The sequence below is a fragment of the Neomonachus schauinslandi genome, chromosome 14, assembly GCF_002201575.2.
Source record: "Neomonachus schauinslandi chromosome 14, ASM220157v2, whole genome shotgun sequence".
In the NCBI taxonomy this organism is placed as follows: Eukaryota; Metazoa; Chordata; class Mammalia; order Carnivora; family Phocidae; genus Neomonachus; species Neomonachus schauinslandi.
Window position 1 is genome coordinate 70,970,534 of NC_058416.1, and position 17,726 is coordinate 70,988,259.

The window sequence follows — 17,726 nt, forward strand, 5'->3', positions numbered from 1 at the left end:
AGTCTGCTTTTCCCTTGGGCCCTTACCCATCTCATACTTGCTCGCTCTCTCACACTCATTCTCAAATAAATAAATAAAATCTTAAAAAAAAAAAAGGAAAAAACTAAATGTAAGAGATAAAGCTATTAAACTGTAAGAAGGAAACAGGGATAACTCTTCATGACATTGTATTTGGTGTTGGTTTCTTGAATATGGTACCAGAAGTACAAGCAGCAAAAGGGAAAAAAATGGATAAATTAGACTTCATCAAATTTAAAAACTTTAGTGCATCTTGATACTATCAAGGGAGTGAAACACAACCCACAGAGAGAAAATACTTGCAAATAGTATATCTGATAAGGATCTAGTATTCAGAATAAAGAACAACAAAAGGAAAAACTATCCAATTTACAAATGGGCAAAGGATTTATTTATTTATTTATTTATTTTTTATTCATTCGAGACACAGAGATAGAGAGCATGAGCAGGGGGAGAAGCAGAGGGAGGGGGAGAAGCAGACTCCCTGCTGAGAGTCGGGAGCCTGATGTGGGGCTCGATCCCAGGACCCTGGGATCATGACCTGAGCTGAAGGCATTCGCTTAACCATCTGAGCCACCCAGGCGCCCCTGGGCAAGGGATTTATTTTTTTTTTATTATCTTTTTTTAAATTTTTTATTTTTTTAAAGATTTTACTTATTTATTTGACAGAGAGAGACACAGCGAGAGAGGGAACACAAGCAGGGGGAGTGGGAGAGGGAGAAGCAGGCTTCCCGCCAAGCAGGGAGCCCGACGCGGGGCTCGATCCCAGGACCCTGGGATCATGACCTGCGCTGAAGGCAGACGCTTAACGACTGAGCCACCCAGGCGCCCCTGGACAAGGGATTTAAATAGACTTCTTGAAAGAAGATATACAAATGACCAACAACCACAGGAGAAGATGCTCAGCATCATTAGTCATTAGGGAAATGCAAATGAAAACCACAATGAGATACTACTTTGCAGCCACTAGGATGGCCATAATAAAGAAACAGAAAGTAACAAGTGTTTGTGAGGATGCAGAGAAATTGGAAACTCTATGTACTACTGATGGGAATGAATGTAAAATGGTGTAGCCACTGTGGGAAATAGTTGATTGGTTTATCAAAAAGTTAAGCATAGAATTATCATATGACCCAGCAATTCCCCCTTGTAGGTATATAACCCCCCCCCAAGTTGAAAACAGGTATTCAAATAAAAACTTATGCATGAATGTTCATTTCAGCTCTATTCACAATAGCCAGAAGGTGGAAACAACCCAAATTTCCATCAACAAATGAATAGATAAACAGATATATCTGTACAATGGGATATTATTTATATTTTTATTTTTTTATGTATTTTTTAAAGATTTTATTTGTCAGAGAGAGTACAAACAGGGGGAAGCGGCACGCAGAGGGAGAAGCAGACTCCCCGCTCTGTAAGGAGCCCAATGTGGGACTTAATCCCAGGACCCTGGGATCATGAACTTAGCCCAAGGCAGACACTTAACCAACTGAGCCACCCAGGTGTCCCACAATGGAATGTTATTTAGCTATAAAAAGGAATGAAATACTGATCCATGCTACAGCATGGCTGAACCTTGAGAACATGCTAAGTGAAAGAAGCCAGACACAAAGGGCCCCATATTGTGTGATTTCACTGATAAGAGATATTCAGAATAGGCAAATCCGTTGAGACAAAGTGGATGAGTGGTTGCCAGGGGCTGGTTGCAGCATAGAATGGGGATGGGGTTTCCATTTGGGCTGATGAAAAAATTCTGCAGCTAGACAGGGGTAATGGGTCCAGACATTGAGGATGTACTTAATGCCATTGAATTGTACATTTTGAAATGATTACAATGGTAAATTTTGTTATGTAGATACACAATATGCAATTAAAAAAATGTCTTGGCAAATCCATCATCCCATTCCAAAGTCACAATAGTTAACAGTCTACTTCGGGCATGTAATGAGTGATTGATACTTGAGTAGCCACTAACTTCAATTGACCCAAGCTTTGGAGAACAGAGCCCACCGGGTTATCTGTATTTTGGGTGGTATACTGGGAGCTTTGCGCAGTGGCAGTATCGTAGCCAATGAGGTTTATCCGAGGCGCGATTATTGCTAATTGGGTGGTATACTGGGTATTATTACTCCTCCTTAGAGTGTCCCAATTAATTGCAAATCTTTAATAAAAGTTTTTGCTGCAAGCAGGTTAGTTGTAGAATACTTTTGTTTTTCTAGGTATTGTGATTTTATTTAGGGTGAAATTCATGGCATCAACTGCTTATGTAGTTCTTTTGAATAAGAAAGACCGTATCAATGAAAGTAATTCATTTTCAGATGCTATTTACTATAACTTGTGTCAGTCACTCATATTTGTCTAGGGCTTTGTTCTACTTGATGTTTCTCTGACTCTAGGATAAATAATTTCTCTATTTGTTCTTAGTGTCTTTCTGAGAATTTCACACTCTGGGGTGCCAGTAAGACAAGTCTGTATCTCTCAGCTCAAAAAGTGGAATTTGGAGCTGACTCAGTGCTGTTGGATGGTCCACATTCACTTATGCCCTTGACATTTTAACTTTGGTGAGGTTTCACTGTGTTGTCTGAAAACAGGGACAATGGAAGGAGGATTGTGTGTGGACAGTGTTTAATTTGTAATAGTTGAGGGCAGCTCAGAAGTGATGGGTCTCATGATTAAAATCATTCTGATAATTGATCATTTTATGTTTTTCTCTGCAGCGGTGCCTGTGGTGAGGTGAAGCTAGCTTTTGAGAGGAAAACATGTAAGAAAGTAGCCATAAAAATCATCAGCAAAAGGAAGTTCGCTATTGGCTCTGAGACAGAGGCAGTAAGTACCTGTTTATGGATGCTCAGCTGTTTTTAACACTTCCTAATGTCCCCAGATAATTTGAGTGGTGATTTTCAGTGTCCACTGTTCACATATGTGAATTTGTATTAAACAACATTGGAAAATTTTGAGTATTGGGGCTCCTGGGTGGCTCAGTCAGTTAAGCATCTGACTCTTGATTTCGGCTCAGGTCATGGTCTCAGGGTCGTGAGATCAAGCCCTGTGTTCGGTCTGCACTGCTCATGGACTTGCTTAAGAGTCTCTCTCTCAAGACATGTATCATATGATCTCACTGATATGAAGAATTCTTAATCCCAGGAAACAAACTGAGGGTTGCTGGAGTGGGGGGTGGGGTGGGAGGGATGGGGTGACTGGGTGATAGACACTGGGGAGGGTATGTGCTCTGGTAAGCGCTGTGAATTGTGCAAGATTGTTGAATCTCAGATCTGTACCTCTGAAACAAATAATGCAATATATGTTAAGGAAAAAAAAAAAGAAGAAGAAGAAGGTAGCGGGAGGGGAAGAATGAAGCGGGGGAAATCGGAGGGATAGACGAACCATGAGAGACGATGGACTCTGAAAAACAAACAGGGTTCTAGAGGGGAGGGGGCTGGGAGGATGGGTTAGCCTGGTGATGGGTATTGAGGAGGGCACGTTCTGCATGGAGCACTGGGTATTATGCACAAGCAATGAATCATGGAACACTTCATCTAAAACTAATGATGTAATGTATGGGGATTAACATAAGAATAAAAAAAAAAGAGTCTCTCTCTCCCTCTGTGCTGCCCACCCCATCTCTCCCCCCCACCCTACACCCCCTGTTTTTTGAGTATATTCAACTAACCTAGAATTTACTTATCAATAGCTTGGTTCCAACGTAATAATACACCTAGCAGGAAGTGTTTTCTCGCCCCGCCCCCAAGTTGTTACTAGTTTTTACAGTACGTGAAAGGGAATTGGGGGGAAAAAAACCCAGCCATATCCCCGCCACTGTAATTCCACAGCTGTTTCTAGTTTTCTTTTTCCTTGTGGTCCTTGTTCATACAGATTTGCATTTTTAGATGGTTGAAATCATATTGTATATACAATTTTGTATTCTGCTTTTCCCCATAAGCATTAATGCATAAACTTTCCCCTAATAGATGTTTTGTGATGATCGAGCTTCTCTTTCATGAACTTTATTATAATTTATTCACCCATTGCTCTCTTTGATCATTTGGAATAATTTCTAGTTCTTTGCCCCTCCCGATAATGAAACAGTGAATATCTTAGCATCTATAGATATTTAAAAATCTTAAATTATTTAATAGTCTCTGTATAGTAGCTATTCATTTTATCACATTTTCTCTAATACACATTTACTGCATTGGTGAAATGTATTGGTCTTTCAACACAGAACCCTACAAAGTAATGTAAAGTGAGATCTCTGATCACCTTTTCCTTTGTGGCCATCTGTTTCTGGCCATTATAGTTTAACATTCTTTAAAGAGCTATTCCCCACCCCCCACCCACGCCCCAAGGACAATGCCATTCTCACATGGCAAGAGCAGTTTCCTTTCTGTGTTCACTTTGTGGTGGATCCTTTTCCCCGTGATTCTGGATTTGTTTCCCGTTTTGAGGGGGAAGAAAATACCTACCAGATTCTTAATGACTTGGAGCAAAATTGTACTTCTTAATTTCATCTTTCAAATCAGATTGGACTCTTTAAGACCTCTCTATCATCAGAGTACAGCCTGACTTGGTAATGAGTTTAACAGCTTACAGGAAGAGGCAGGCTTTTAAAATTAAACATCTGGGTTTCTTAGCTGAAGTCCATTTTACATAAATATGTAATTCTATATCCTCTTCTCTTTGGAGGGTGTAGCCCGCAAGGCTGAGTAAGTCGATTCATCCTTTTGGAATTGCAGCGGAGAGCAGTTCCAGTCCCCTGATGCTTCCTCTCTTTGGTGTCTCAGTAAATATGTCAGCCTGCAGCAAATTGGTACCTGTGTCTGCTCCATTAGAAATTTGGCTTGACATTTTCCTTTTACAATTTAATTGAATACCTCTTGTCTGTGGTTTGTTTATTGTATCATTTTTATGAGTATAAACAATTCCACAGCCAGAGAGACAGAGCTTACAACCAATATTACATTGTATGTTAACTAACTGGAATTCCAATAAAAACTTAAAAAAAAAAAGAGAGAGACAGAGCTTACCAGGTAAGTGTGAGAACAGTGGAAGCACACTTGTTTCTGGCTGTGAGAACTGGAACAAGTGGCTTCCTTTCTCTGTGCCTCAGTTACCCCATCTGTGAAATGGGGATAATTATAGAACCCAGTTCACTTCAGGATTATGAGACTTCTGTGAGATGACTCTTTTACATAAAGAGGTTGGCATAGGGCCTGGTCGTTTACTGAATGCTTACTATGTGCCAAGCACTTTGCAGGGTGATTTTTAGGTAACTGATTTAATTCTTTGACCTCTAAGCCTTAAATTGTCTGTATGGGTAGGGCTGGGTATGTGGAACTCAACGCAGCTTTTACTCAACTAAGTTGTAACTAAGCATTTTCTAAATATTGACTATTATTAACAGGCTTTAATGTTTTTTTTATTTATCAAAGGATCCAGCTCCCAAGGTTGAAACAGAAATAGAAATTTTGAAAAAACTAAATCATGTAAGTATTGCTATAAAATATGACCGTACTTAAATCCATTTCTCTCAAAATATGGGGGGAGTACAAAGTATTTCAGTTTAGTAAAGCTAGTATTAACTTGGGTTCCTTAATTGTGTGTGTGTGTTTTGTGTATGTTTATGTGTGGGTACATATGTGTGGGTATATGTATTTAGCTGGAAAGACCTTTACCCTGAAATTCTGAGAGGACAATACTGTATAAAGATTTCATGATTAAATAACTGTGATATTTCGTGAGTTTTTGACCAAAACACGTAAATTTCCTAAGTATTTTATCAACTGGTTATGTTTGGGAAGACAATGCTGATTTGGTAAATTTGGTTAAGTTATACCTGAAGTTTCAGTACCTCTGAATACCTTTTGATGGTGCTGATTTCCATTTATCTCAGTGGGTATAAATAGTTCCTATCTTTTGTCCAATGATGACTTTTTCTCACTGGAAAGTGAGTCTGTCTTTTAAGAGGTGAGAAGAGAAGTTAGAGTTGTGGACTGATCCCATCTTCCTTTTCATTGTTTTTTCTGTTTCTTCATTAAGTCATGAACCCCCTTGAAGTCATGAGCTAGGTTGGCACTGGAATTGAAACTTGCAGTTAGACCTCCAGTCTGTCCAGCTAAGGATGATCTTATTCTGGTTCTTTTTTTTTGAGGGGGAGTAGGGGCAGAGGGGAGAGGGTAAGTGAGAATCTTAAGCAGGCTCCATGCCCAGTGAGGAGCCTGATGCTGGCATTTGATCCATAGCCCTGAGATCATGACCTGAGCCAAAATCAAGAGTGGGATGCTTAACCAGCTGAGCCATCCAGGCGCCTGGATCTTATTCTGGTTCTTAACCTCCAAGCAACGAAAAGATTTTCTTCTGCCTTCTCTCACCTCCTCAAATGCTCCAAACAACTAATAGAAATTAAGAGCAGGATCACCGCCATTGACACAATAGTTAGAACCCAGTGGTTGGGTCTTGAACGCAGGAGAATCTGAGTAACCAGCATCCTGGCTTGGCATTCTTCTAATTCCCTTGCAACTTCCTCTTCTTCCCTGAATTAGCCTTTTTCCCCCCCAAGGGATCTGGAATCTCTTGTTAAAGAGAGGAGCCCTCTAATTTTCTGGGGTGGGGTTGCTTGCTTCAAACATACTTGTAAGATAAACACTCCAAATCCTCAGGGAATTTTTCCTGATGTCAGAGGATCCCCAAACATAACATTTACACAAATCCAATGTCCACTGCAGTCGAGAGGAATTTAGAACCCTCAAAAAAGATCTCTGGCGATTTAGAAAGAAATTGCAAGATTTCTGGGCAATTTACAAGGGCATGTGGAAAGCTCTTGGAAATTAAATATGGGCTTATGAGTGCATTTGGGGGATAATGAGTAGAGCCTGATAGCCCAGCAGAGCCTGGCGCTTGGAGCCAGGCATTGATCCAATCAGTCGTCAGACACTTACTGTGCCAGCCTGTCTTCTATGGCCCAGGCGGTGGTGAGCACAGATGGATTTGGCCATCCCTCCCCTCCTATGGTTTCAGCCTAGTGGGGAGACAGACCTGGGTTCCCAATCCCATCTCTCTTACCTCCTGGCTCTGAGAAGGTCATTTCACTTTTCAGAGCCTTTGTTTGCTCATCTGTGCAGTGGAAGCAATAAGGATACATACCTTAAAGGTCGGTATAGGAATTCGATGAGATGTGCTCACCAAGCTCTCTGTGTGGAGAACACGCTTGGGGAATGACAGTCATCTGTCATTCCCTAAACTGTTCCCTGTATGGTCTAAGTGGAGGGTGTAGGGTAGTAGCTTCTGGTTCACGAGAGACACCTTCAGCTACGATGCTGCAGCCAATGAATGACCCTAAAGGTGGTGGTGCCTACAGGCTTTTGACTGCTGGGCACCTCCTTGTGCTGCACCAGCTCCCAGACCCATCTGTTCCCAGGTGGGCCCGGCCCTGCCGGATGAAGCCAGGCAGAACCAAACGGCTCTCATTTGTTCCTCTGATCTCCTGTTCCTTTTCCATGCGTGTCTTTTCTTCTGCTTCTCCTTTGATCACATGCGTAGAATCTAGAGAGTCAAATCTTGCTCAAAGGTTTATACACGGACTGTAACTCTGCAGCCCCCTAATTCTCCCCCGCAAACATTTTAGAACTCTTTCATCTGTTTTTTTTTAAACCAGTGTATCTCCATGTTTCTACATAATATGCATAAACTGCTGTCTCCTGGTTTATCACTTTTAGATAGCCTGCTGCCTTCCTGTTACAGTGTATGAGAATTTTAGTTCTCTTTTCCTCTTAATATTTAACACTACTATACATATCCAGTGTCTTCATTATTGTGACAATAACAAATGGTCACACAGAGCAAGTACATACTATGATCATAGGTAAGGAGTGGTAGAGCTGGTTTGCTCTCAGCCTTACTCCCATGATTATGTATGCCATGACCAAAATGGGGCTGGCAGGGGTGCCTGGGTGGCTCAGTCGGTTAAGCGTCTGCCTTTGACTCAGGTCATGATCCCAGGGTTCTGGGATTGAGCCCTACATCGGGCTCCCTGCTCAGCGAGGAGACTGCTCTCCCTTTCCCTCTGCCTGCCGCTCCCCCTGCTCGTGCTCTCTCTCTGTCAAATAAATAAATAAAATCTTTAAAAACAAAACAAAACAAAATGGGGCTGGCAGAGTCTACCCTCAGTGGGTGGTGTTTCTATTATTGCTGTTGATTGTATTAATCTGGGCAGCATATGAATGTCTCCTGTTTGCTGGCTTCTCTGCTGAGTGTTGGTTCTAGAAAGATAACTGAGACTTGACCCATGAAGTGCCTGATGGAAGGAGACCCATGGTGGGTGTTAGTTTCCTTTTTCTGCCCTCCTGGAGCTCACAATCTGGTGGGGAGACAGGCATTGAAGATGTGGCATGAGGCAGCATGGATGAGAACCAATGCAGGGGGCTGTGGGTACATTCCGAGCGTTGCGTTTGAACTGGGGGCCTGATGCCGGAGGCCAGGTGTGCCCAGAGGCTGGATCACCAGGCAGGAGGGTGGCGAGCCAAGTGTGACATTGGAAAAGAACACAGGGAATCTAGGGCAGGCGGGGTATCTTGTGGTCTAGAGAGGAGGATGTACGCTAGTGTTAGGCTCTTCGGGTTCCTTAGGTGTCCTTCAGTACCTGTGTTCTGGGACAGTAAGGAGGAATGCTGGGAAGAGACTGGCCTTCCTTCCATGGTGCCATCCTTGTGTGTGAATCATGAACCCTCCCTCACCAACTTGGTGGGATGGAGGGTTTCTTGCATGTTTTCACTAAGAAGCCAGCTCAGTGCTGTTCTGCCTTTTCTGCAGTATGAACTTTAAAGTGTCCTGAGGCAGGGGACCAAATGCCCGTGTTCTGCTCCTGTGGTTTTCCTCTTGGGGGAGCCTCTCACTATTTTTCCTCTTTTCCCTCTTAGCCTTGTATCATCAAGATTAAAGACTTTTTTGATGCCGAAGATTATTATATTGTTTTGGAATTGTAAGTAGTAAACTTTTCTATTTGTTTCTATTTAATTGCTTATAAACCACCAAAGAATCTAAGGCTGGCATGCATTTTTCTCATCCTGGGGACCCTCATCATATGTATGTGGTGGTGGGGCTCGCAAAGTGTGCATGTGGGGTTAGTGTTGATTTTAAAATTCCTCCAGTGTTTCCAAAGGCACATGGATTAGAGGTTCCAGGCCCTGGATCTAAGGCCTGAGTTTGAATCCCACTCTGCAGGGGACTCCCTGTGAGTTAGTTTACTTCATGTCTCTGAGTCTTACTTTCCTTGTGTTGTGGGGGTGGTAATAATGATACCCCCATGCGCAGAGTCATGAAGATTAAATACTATGAGGGATGGAAAGTGCCCAGCAGAGCCCCTGGCACACGTAGTTGCTCAAACACAGGTGGATATTAATTATTCTGAAACACTTGCCTGGGTGGATCTCTCTGCTCAGGATCGCAGTACTGGGTGGCGCCTGATTATCTTTTTGTTGCTGGTTTACTTGCTGGTCTATTTCAGTAACCACAAAGTCCTGTCTTCTGTGGTGTGGCCCAATTTCCTGCCTCATCCCTGGCAGAGGCCTGTCTTGAGGCTCATTCCTACATAAATATGTAGTGTTTCTGGGAGCGGCTGTTGTCAGGCGGGGCTTTGCTCCTGAGTGGCCCACAGTGCCTAAGCAGGTTGGCCACCAAGATTTTATAGTAAACAGCCTCAGTCATAGTACTAGGAAAGATTGGACGACCCTTGGGATGCTTAAGGGTATATCTGTTGCTGTCTGGACCTACTTAAAACAGTTCAATAATAATACGATAACAGTCACTGAGACTAATGAAGTGCTTACTATGGGCCAGTTCCTGCTCTCAGCACTTCACATGGATTGACTCCTTCACCCTTCATGACAGTCATCCAGGTGACTTACAAGTTACTGATGGGTTACTGTGTTTAGCCCCACTTTACAGAAAAGGAAACTGAAGTTCAGAGGGATTGAATAACCCTGCCAAGCAACCACATTGTGCCAACTGCCTTACCTACATTAATTATCTCTTAATTTTTACAACAGCCATCAAGGTGAGGGGGGGGGAATTATCCCAATTTTTTGAGGCAGAAACAAGCTCAAAGAGGTGATATAACTTGCCCAAAGTCCCACAGCTGGGATGTGAGGGAACTGGGGTTCAGACCCCGCTTGCCTGGTTGCGAGCTTCTGCTTGCTGCTCTCGCCCAGCCACAGAATCCCCTGGGGTGTGTGATAAAAATGCAAACTCGTGGGCTCCACCTCCGGTCCACTGAGTCAGATTCTTAAAAGCTCCCGAGTGTGTCCGGTGCCCACTGCCCACTCCTTCCGTCTTTTCCCTGTTCCTTCGTTTCCAGCGAGGACCTCTTAACCGTGGAGAGGAGACTTGCTACTTCACTGCCCTTAGAAACGGGAGTTCTCTAGAGTGAATAAAAAAGGCAGCTCTTTGCTTGTCTGAAACAGTGTGTCTTGTTGGCGTTATTGTCTTCCGCCCAAGCCCCCTGCTTTGCCTGTGTCTTTCAGGATGGAAGGAGGAGAGCTCTTTGACAGGGTGGTGGGGAATAAGCGCCTGAAAGAAGCTACGTGCAAACTCTATTTTTACCAGATGCTCCTGGCTGTACAGGTAAAGGGTTCCCTCGGTTCCTTTGACGCCCTGCTTGTAGGTGAACTGCTCCCGAAGTCAGGCAGAAAGCGAGGGATGGTGCGTAAAACCCGGAGGGCACAGAGTCTGTCTCTGCTTGTGTTCTGTTCTTGGCAAAAACATCCCCCCCCCCCGACTCAGCCGGGAAAGCTCTTGCTGGGAAGCTTAAGCGACAGAAGGGGGGGAGTTACAGAAGTAAACAGGGCCCCACTTGTCTTCTCTTTAACTTGGAGGTCTGTCTGAGGGGTACTGATCTCTACTTGGGCTTGAACCTTGTAGAAACCCCCCCCTTACTGGCTGGGGGTTGCGGGGGGGTTGCGGCAGGTAGGGGAGTAAGGCTGGCAAGGCGGGCTGGTTGTGACAGACGGATCGCTCTCCCCGCCGCACAGTGACAGGTGGCCCCTTAGGTGTAGCATCCTGTGAATGGCGGCGGCGGGTGGGCAGGCACGTGTGCCGCCTTCTCTCTTCCGAGGAGCAGCTGTTTGGGTCGCACACTGCCTGCTTCCGAACATCACCTTTTCAAACCAAATTCCGCTGTAGCGAGTCCCCGCCAAGATTTCTTCCCTTGAAGACCTACTCCACGCAGGAAACAGTGATTTGGAAGCAGCTCCCCTGTTGAGTGGGGGTTGAGGGAGATTTTCCTGGGGCTGATTCACCTGGGTTTGCCCTCCCTGGGGGCTTTGACAGGTCTTTCTCCTGTTAACAGTATTTTGGAGGAATTTTTGCTCCCGGCCCAGAGGGTCATCCAGATGAGTTGAAGTCCATTAGCCCCTAACCAGTGCTTTACTCTCTTAATGATTTATTCTCTCCCGATGAGTTGAGTGCAGATCAGTGGATGTGGGAATTTTTTTCCCAAAGAAATGACTTGGTGTATAAAAATGATGAACACACAGACAAAACATCAACATTGCATTTCAGACATAGAGATTGTGAAGATGAACTCAGTTTTTGTGTTGAGGAATACGTGAACTCTGGGTATTTAAACATAATTTACAATTAGGTACTTTACAGAGGCCTTTAAAAAATATTCTCAGGGAAAGAATAACCAAATACATTATTTTGATGGAACTTTTATGGTTTACTTTAATAAGGTCTCAAAATACTTTTATCACCCATTTACATTTTTTTTTAATTTTGTGAGAAAGAGAGGGAGAGAGAGAGAGCATGACCATGAGTGGAGGGGGGGCGGTTAGAGGGAGAAGCAGACTCCCCTCTGAGCAAGGAGCCTGATGCAGGACTTGATCCCAGGACCCTGGGATCATGACCTGAGCAGAAGACAGATACTTAACTGACTGAGCCACCCAGGCTCAGTTTTTACTATTGACATTTTTACTATTTTTACTATTTACATTTTTACTATTGAAATTGACACCTTATATTTCTGGCAATGTGAAGGGGTGTTTATTATTTTGAAGAGTGAAATAAATGGTCTATTGTCATAAGTGGCATTTTAATCTTTTTCTTTTCAAGATTTTTTTAAATCTTTTTTTTTTTTAAAGATTTTATTTATTTATTTGAGAGAGAGAATGAGATAGAGAATGAGATAGAGAGAGAGAGCACAAGGCGGGGAGCGGGAGAGGGAGAAGCAGACTCCCCGCTGAGCAGGGGAGCCCGACGTGGGACTCAATCCCAGGACTCCAGGATCATGACCTGAGCCGAAGGCAGTCGCCCAACCAACTGAGCCACCCAGGTGCCCGATTTTTTTAAATCTTTATAATCACACCAACGTGGGGCTCGAACTCACAACCCTGAGATCAAGAGTCGAATGCTTTACTGACTGAGCCAGCCAGGCGCCCCTAAAGATTCTCCTGAAAACAAATTTGTGGGGCACCTGGGTAGCTCAGTTGGTTAAGCGCCTGCCTTCAGCTCAGGTCATGGTCCCAGGGTTCTGAGATTGAGCCCTGCGTGGGAGTCTGCATGGGAGCAGGGAGTCTGCTCCTTCTCCCTCCTCCCTGCCCCCTGCTTGTGCTCTCTCTCACTTGCTCACTCTCTCAAATGAATAAATAAAATCTTAAAAGAAAAGAAAAATTTGTAAACATTAAGCCCTTTACCCAGTAGTTTTCTATGATTTGGGGGAATGTGGTTGTGCGTAACCTGGCTTATGGTTTCACCCAGCTATAAGGGTGGGGTGGGGTGGTGTGTGTGTGTGTGTGTGTGTGTGTGTCTTTACTCACTTACCTACTCCATAAATCCAAGGGTCATGCCTCCCTTTCTGTGTAGTACCTTCACGAAAATGGTATTATACATCGGGACTTAAAGCCAGAGAATGTTCTACTCTCATCTCAAAAAGAGGACTGTCTTATAAAGGTAAGAAATTTATGTTCTCTTTGTGGCCACTCCAGTAGATTTCTGTTCATAAACTTATAAAATTCATCAAGTAAAAAGTGGGAGCATAAAAAAGGTAGAGAATTTGACCTTTCCACTATTAGCAGTTATTTTAGTGATCAGGCAGTATTGCTCTGATTCAGATTCTAATGAGCATTTATTGAGCTTCACTGTATACAAGCCACTTCTTTTTTTTTTTTTTTTTTTTTTTTTTTTTAAAGATTTTATTTATTTATTTGAGACAGAGAGAATGAGATACAGAGAGCATGAGAGGGAGGAGGGTCAGAGGGAGAAGCAGACTCCCTGCCGAGCAGGGAGCCCGATGCGGGACTCGATCCAGGGACTCCAGGATCATGACCTGAGCCGAAGGCAGTCGTACAAGCCACTTCTATTCAGAGAGGAAGGAGGGGTCTAGATGGATGAGAGAATCCCATCCCCTTTCTTCCCATGCTTTCTAAGGCAATGTGCTTCCCAAGCCTGGCTTCACTATAGAATCTCCTATTGATTAAAAAAATAAATAAATAAATCATGACACCCAGACTGCATCTCAGAATTTGCTGAAGGTATGAGTATTTTTTCCAAGCTCCTCAAACATTCCATTGTTGAGATTGGTTGAGAAACTAGGGTCTAAGAAAACTCTGGATAACTAATTAGGACCGTAGAGTCTGGGTTTGATAAGGGTTATAAACCTTTTATAAGGTTACGGAGAACCACAGGTAAGTTGGAGAGGAAACCTTGAGCTTCCTTGGCCTGGAAATTTTAATTTAAGCAAAATGAAATTTAACTTGCAGTGTTAATGTTAGAGATTCCAGATTAACAGCAGGCATGAACCATGAACCATATAGGATAGGAACTGATCTAGCCAGCATGCCTTTTAGGACTCGCAAGACTATGTTCATCTTTTTTTTTTTTTTAAGATTTTATTTATTTATTTGACAGAGAGAGACACAGTGAGAGAGGGAACACAAGCAGGGGAGTGGGAGAGGGAGAAGCAGACTTCTGGCGGAGCAGGGAGCCTGATGCGGGGCTCGATCCCAGGACCCTGGCTGGGATCATGACCTGAGCTGAAGGCAGACGCTTAACGACTGAGCCACCCAGGCGCCCCAACTATGTTAATCTTTTTATTTTATGATACCATTAAAAATGATTCCCTTTTGTCCTTAATTTTAGATTACTGACTTTGGGCAGTCTAAGATTTTGGGGGAGACCTCTCTCATGAGAACCTTATGTGGGACTCCCACCTACCTGGCTCCTGAGGTTCTTAATTCCTTTGGGACTGCTGGATATAACCGAGCTGTGGATTGCTGGAGTTTAGGAGTGATTCTTTTTATCTGGTAAGAAAACTTTCATTGCTTCAGAGTCTGGTTGGAGATAATTAGGCGAAGTCAGAAACGTGTGCAGGTAGAGAGCTTGTGTTTACATTGGGTGACCTTTTTTGATCATTGATTTAAAGAATAATCTGTATGTCTGAATGCCGCTGAGAATATAATTTGATTTCTTTTCCTTTCTCTCTCTACCAACATTAAGCCTTAGTGGGTATCCACCTTTCTCTGAGCATAAGACTCAAGTGTCTTTGAAGGATCAGATCACCAGTGGAAAATTCAATTTCATTTCTGAAGTCTGGGCAGAGGTCTCAGAAAAGGGTATGGATATGAAAGGGTTAAGAATTTGTGGTTTGCTAAAATGTGTGTATGCTGTGGTGGAAATTTATTTTCACATTCTGTTACATTCCTCCTGTTCTTATTTTCTGTTGTTTGTTTTGCACCTTTTGAGGGGCAAAGGAAGTTAACATAGGCTCCAGAACTAGGCTGACCAAGGCTCATATTTTGGGTCTGCTACTCCTAGCTTTGTGACCTTAGGCAAATTACTTAACCTGTCTGAGTTACCCTTTCCTTTATATGTAAAGGGGGTACAGTAGACCCCTACCTTAAAGGTTTTTTGTGAGGATAATTGTAATCTAAGCAAGTGTCTGGTACCTAGTAAGTGTACAAAATAATAAGTAACATTTTAGTACAAAGTCTCCTTTGGGTAAGCATGTAAGAGCTAAAGTAATTTCTTTGTGTTTTAGAATTTAAAAGTATAACTTTGTACTTCTCAAAAGGAAAAGTAGAAAAGGAAAACTGTCAGGTCATATAACATAGATGATTCTGTTAAACCTTAGAATGTCAAAGCTTAGAATGTCGAAGGAATAATATTGTTGCAATATAAAAGCCAGCCTCCACTTGTTGCTTGCTGTCAAGCTTTCTTTCTGCCAAGCCTGCAGTTCCAAGGAGCCTGTTGCTGGCTGAGAAACTCTCACTGTCAATGCATGGGTCTCGAGAGCCTTGGCCGAGCATCCGGAGCTTCCTAGAACTAGGTAGAAGTTCAGATTTAATTAGTTTGAACTTGAGTCCAGCAACGAGGTGGGGAACAGGGAGCGTTGAAGAGGTGGTGATGTGTGAGCAAAGGGAGATGGGGGGCATTGTGGTCATTCCTGGTGTTCTCCGAGAGCTCTGAAGACAGACAGTGAGAGGGACTGCAGGGGAGGGGATCCCTGCCCCCCACACCTGCTGACTTGCAATGACTTTAGCCTCTCTCTCTTTCTGGATGTTGGCCTGTCATTCTGGCATACTTTAATTTTGCTGACTTAATGTATCTACCCTTTCCACTATGATTTGATATTTGATTATCATTGTTTTAGCTCTGGACCTTGTTAAGAAGTTGTTGATAGTGGATCCAAAGGTGCGTTTTACGACAGAGGAAGCCTTAAGACACCCGTGGCTTCAGGTGGGTATGGGACAGTGCTTGCTGGCATAAACTATATAGGCAGCTCTTAGCTGTGCCTGAGGGATAAAGGAAGAAGTTGGAAACGTGGCCGCTTTGTTGAGACTGTTTAATGCACCTGCTTTAGAATGAGCTTAGGTGTGTCGGGTATGTTTCTGTGTGTATATGGTTCATGAGTGTAGGTGTGTCTTTGGGTACAACCTTTTCAACTTAACTTGTGGCTCCTGGGATCCCAGGACAGCTCACTTTATGGCCTGTCCTAGTCCCACTTGGGTTCCCCGAGTCTGCAGTTCGGCAGTGGTACTTTGAGAAGTGGTTCTAGCTCGGAACCTCCACCGCCACCCCCACCTGTGCTAGCCTCTTCCCTCAAACAGGTGGGATGGGCTGCATCCCAGCTGTCTTCAGCCTGAAGTCAGGGGAGCCGGGGAAGGAGGAGGAGGAGGGCAGCTTCTCTGGGGGAGGATCTGGTTATTTCTTAAGCCTATGTGATTGGGCATATAGGGTTCCACTTATGCTTGGTGAGTAAATATGCCATTAATGCACCTTTCAAGTCTGTATTACCTATGTGTCCCTGCCAGGGCATTGTGGCTGTTGTTGGATTATACCCTGACCTCATTCTAGCTGCCAGACTTGCAAGTCCTTTGTGGCTTTGCTGGACTGATCTTTGGTTTTAGAACTAGCTACAGCGTGGGGCAGGTTTTCTGATGGATGTCAGGCCTTCTGTTAAGTGCAGTTCCACTCAGCACAGCCATATCCCTTTTTGTTAATTTCCATTTGGTCTGTTTCCTGTGGGGATGGGGAACTTAACCAGCTAGCTTGAGCTAGAGGCTCAAGTACTCTGGGGATTACTAGCCCAGAAACTCATCCAGGCCGTCCAGTCTCAGTATTGTGCTCCTGGGACTCTGGGAAGACTGTCCCTATTCTTTCTCTCTTCCAGCCCTCCATACCTAACAGTTATGCTCAGGCCAGCTCAGGTTGAGAACAACAAATCCTTAAAAGAAAAAAAAAAAAGTAGATATATTTGTTTGGGTTATTGCCCTGGAAACAGCAGTCTCCCCCCAGAAGAAATCTGTCAGATGATTTAGCACTTAATAGACCACACAGATTTGAAACAGCAGGACCCTGGAGAAAAGGAATTTGGAAACAAGGGTGCCTTTGCATGTGGGGATTTAATTTTGATGAAAAAGAAAAACATGCCTCTTGGCTCTTTTTATGTGCCCTAATAGGGAAACTCTTGGGGCCAGATGTGGACGTAGAGGAGCTGTGCTAGTCTTGGGGAAAAAAAAAATGGAGCTTGCCAGTTAGGCCAGGGAACAGGGTTTGTAGCCGCCTGCAATTCGCGAACGTGCGTAACCTATTTTTCTTGTTCTGTTTGTCTCAGAAGAAAACTTACTAACAACTGAGGAAAAGGTGAGGTTTAGTCCTGCCACAGTGGTCTCACTGGAATACTCTTGTCCACATTTTGTTTTTGCTGCAAAAGGTGGAATGAGCACAGTGAGGACAAGAATGCAGACACTGCCTGTGTTAATCATCTGCTAGTGATAGCTTAGGTTTTATTTTGGGGAATTTCAGTGTTTTTGAAGAAGCCAAATGGCTTTGTGGGTCTGGCCCTGGACTGAGTGTTTGGAATGTGAGTTCCAGTCTCTTTTGCTCTTAACAGTGTTCAGTTTGGGGAACATCCTTTTTTGGGGGGTGGGGGGAACATCCTTTATATCATCCTCTGACACCCCTATAACATCCACTCTTTGGCCTCATATTCACTTTCTGAAATCGAGAACTCTTTCCTGCTTGCCTTTGAGGCATTTTACAGTTTAAATTTTTGAGTAGACTGTAGACATCTCTGAGAAAGGTGTTTGCAGATACACATTGCTACCTGTGGTATATAATGAGCTCCTTTTTCAGTATTACTGCTAATTGATGCCTTGTTTTATTTTTTTAATTTATCATTTTTTAAAATATTTTATTATTTGAGAGAGAGCATGAGT

At 43.5% G+C, this 17,726-nt stretch overlaps 1 protein-coding gene and 1 pseudogene across 2 annotated transcripts in view; both read left to right on the forward strand.

Annotated features, from left to right (window-relative positions):
• Positions 1 to 17,726, forward strand: part of CHEK2 (checkpoint kinase 2) — a 51,982-nt gene that overhangs the window by 30,534 nt on the left and 3,722 nt on the right. For both annotated transcript variants that reach the window (XM_021703508.1, XM_044921093.1), the window contains 8 exons: positions 2,739 to 2,847; positions 5,451 to 5,504; positions 8,934 to 8,995; positions 10,536 to 10,635; positions 12,874 to 12,960; positions 14,149 to 14,312; positions 14,506 to 14,621; positions 15,659 to 15,744. In XM_021703508.1, the coding sequence (XP_021559183.1) occupies positions 2,739 to 2,847; positions 5,451 to 5,504; positions 8,934 to 8,995; positions 10,536 to 10,635; positions 12,874 to 12,960; positions 14,149 to 14,312; positions 14,506 to 14,621; positions 15,659 to 15,744 (778 nt within the window). The remainder of the gene's footprint in view (positions 1 to 2,738; positions 2,848 to 5,450; positions 5,505 to 8,933; positions 8,996 to 10,535; positions 10,636 to 12,873; positions 12,961 to 14,148; positions 14,313 to 14,505; positions 14,622 to 15,658; positions 15,745 to 17,726) is intronic.
• On the forward strand, positions 2,064 to 2,193 carry LOC123326718 (annotated as a pseudogene).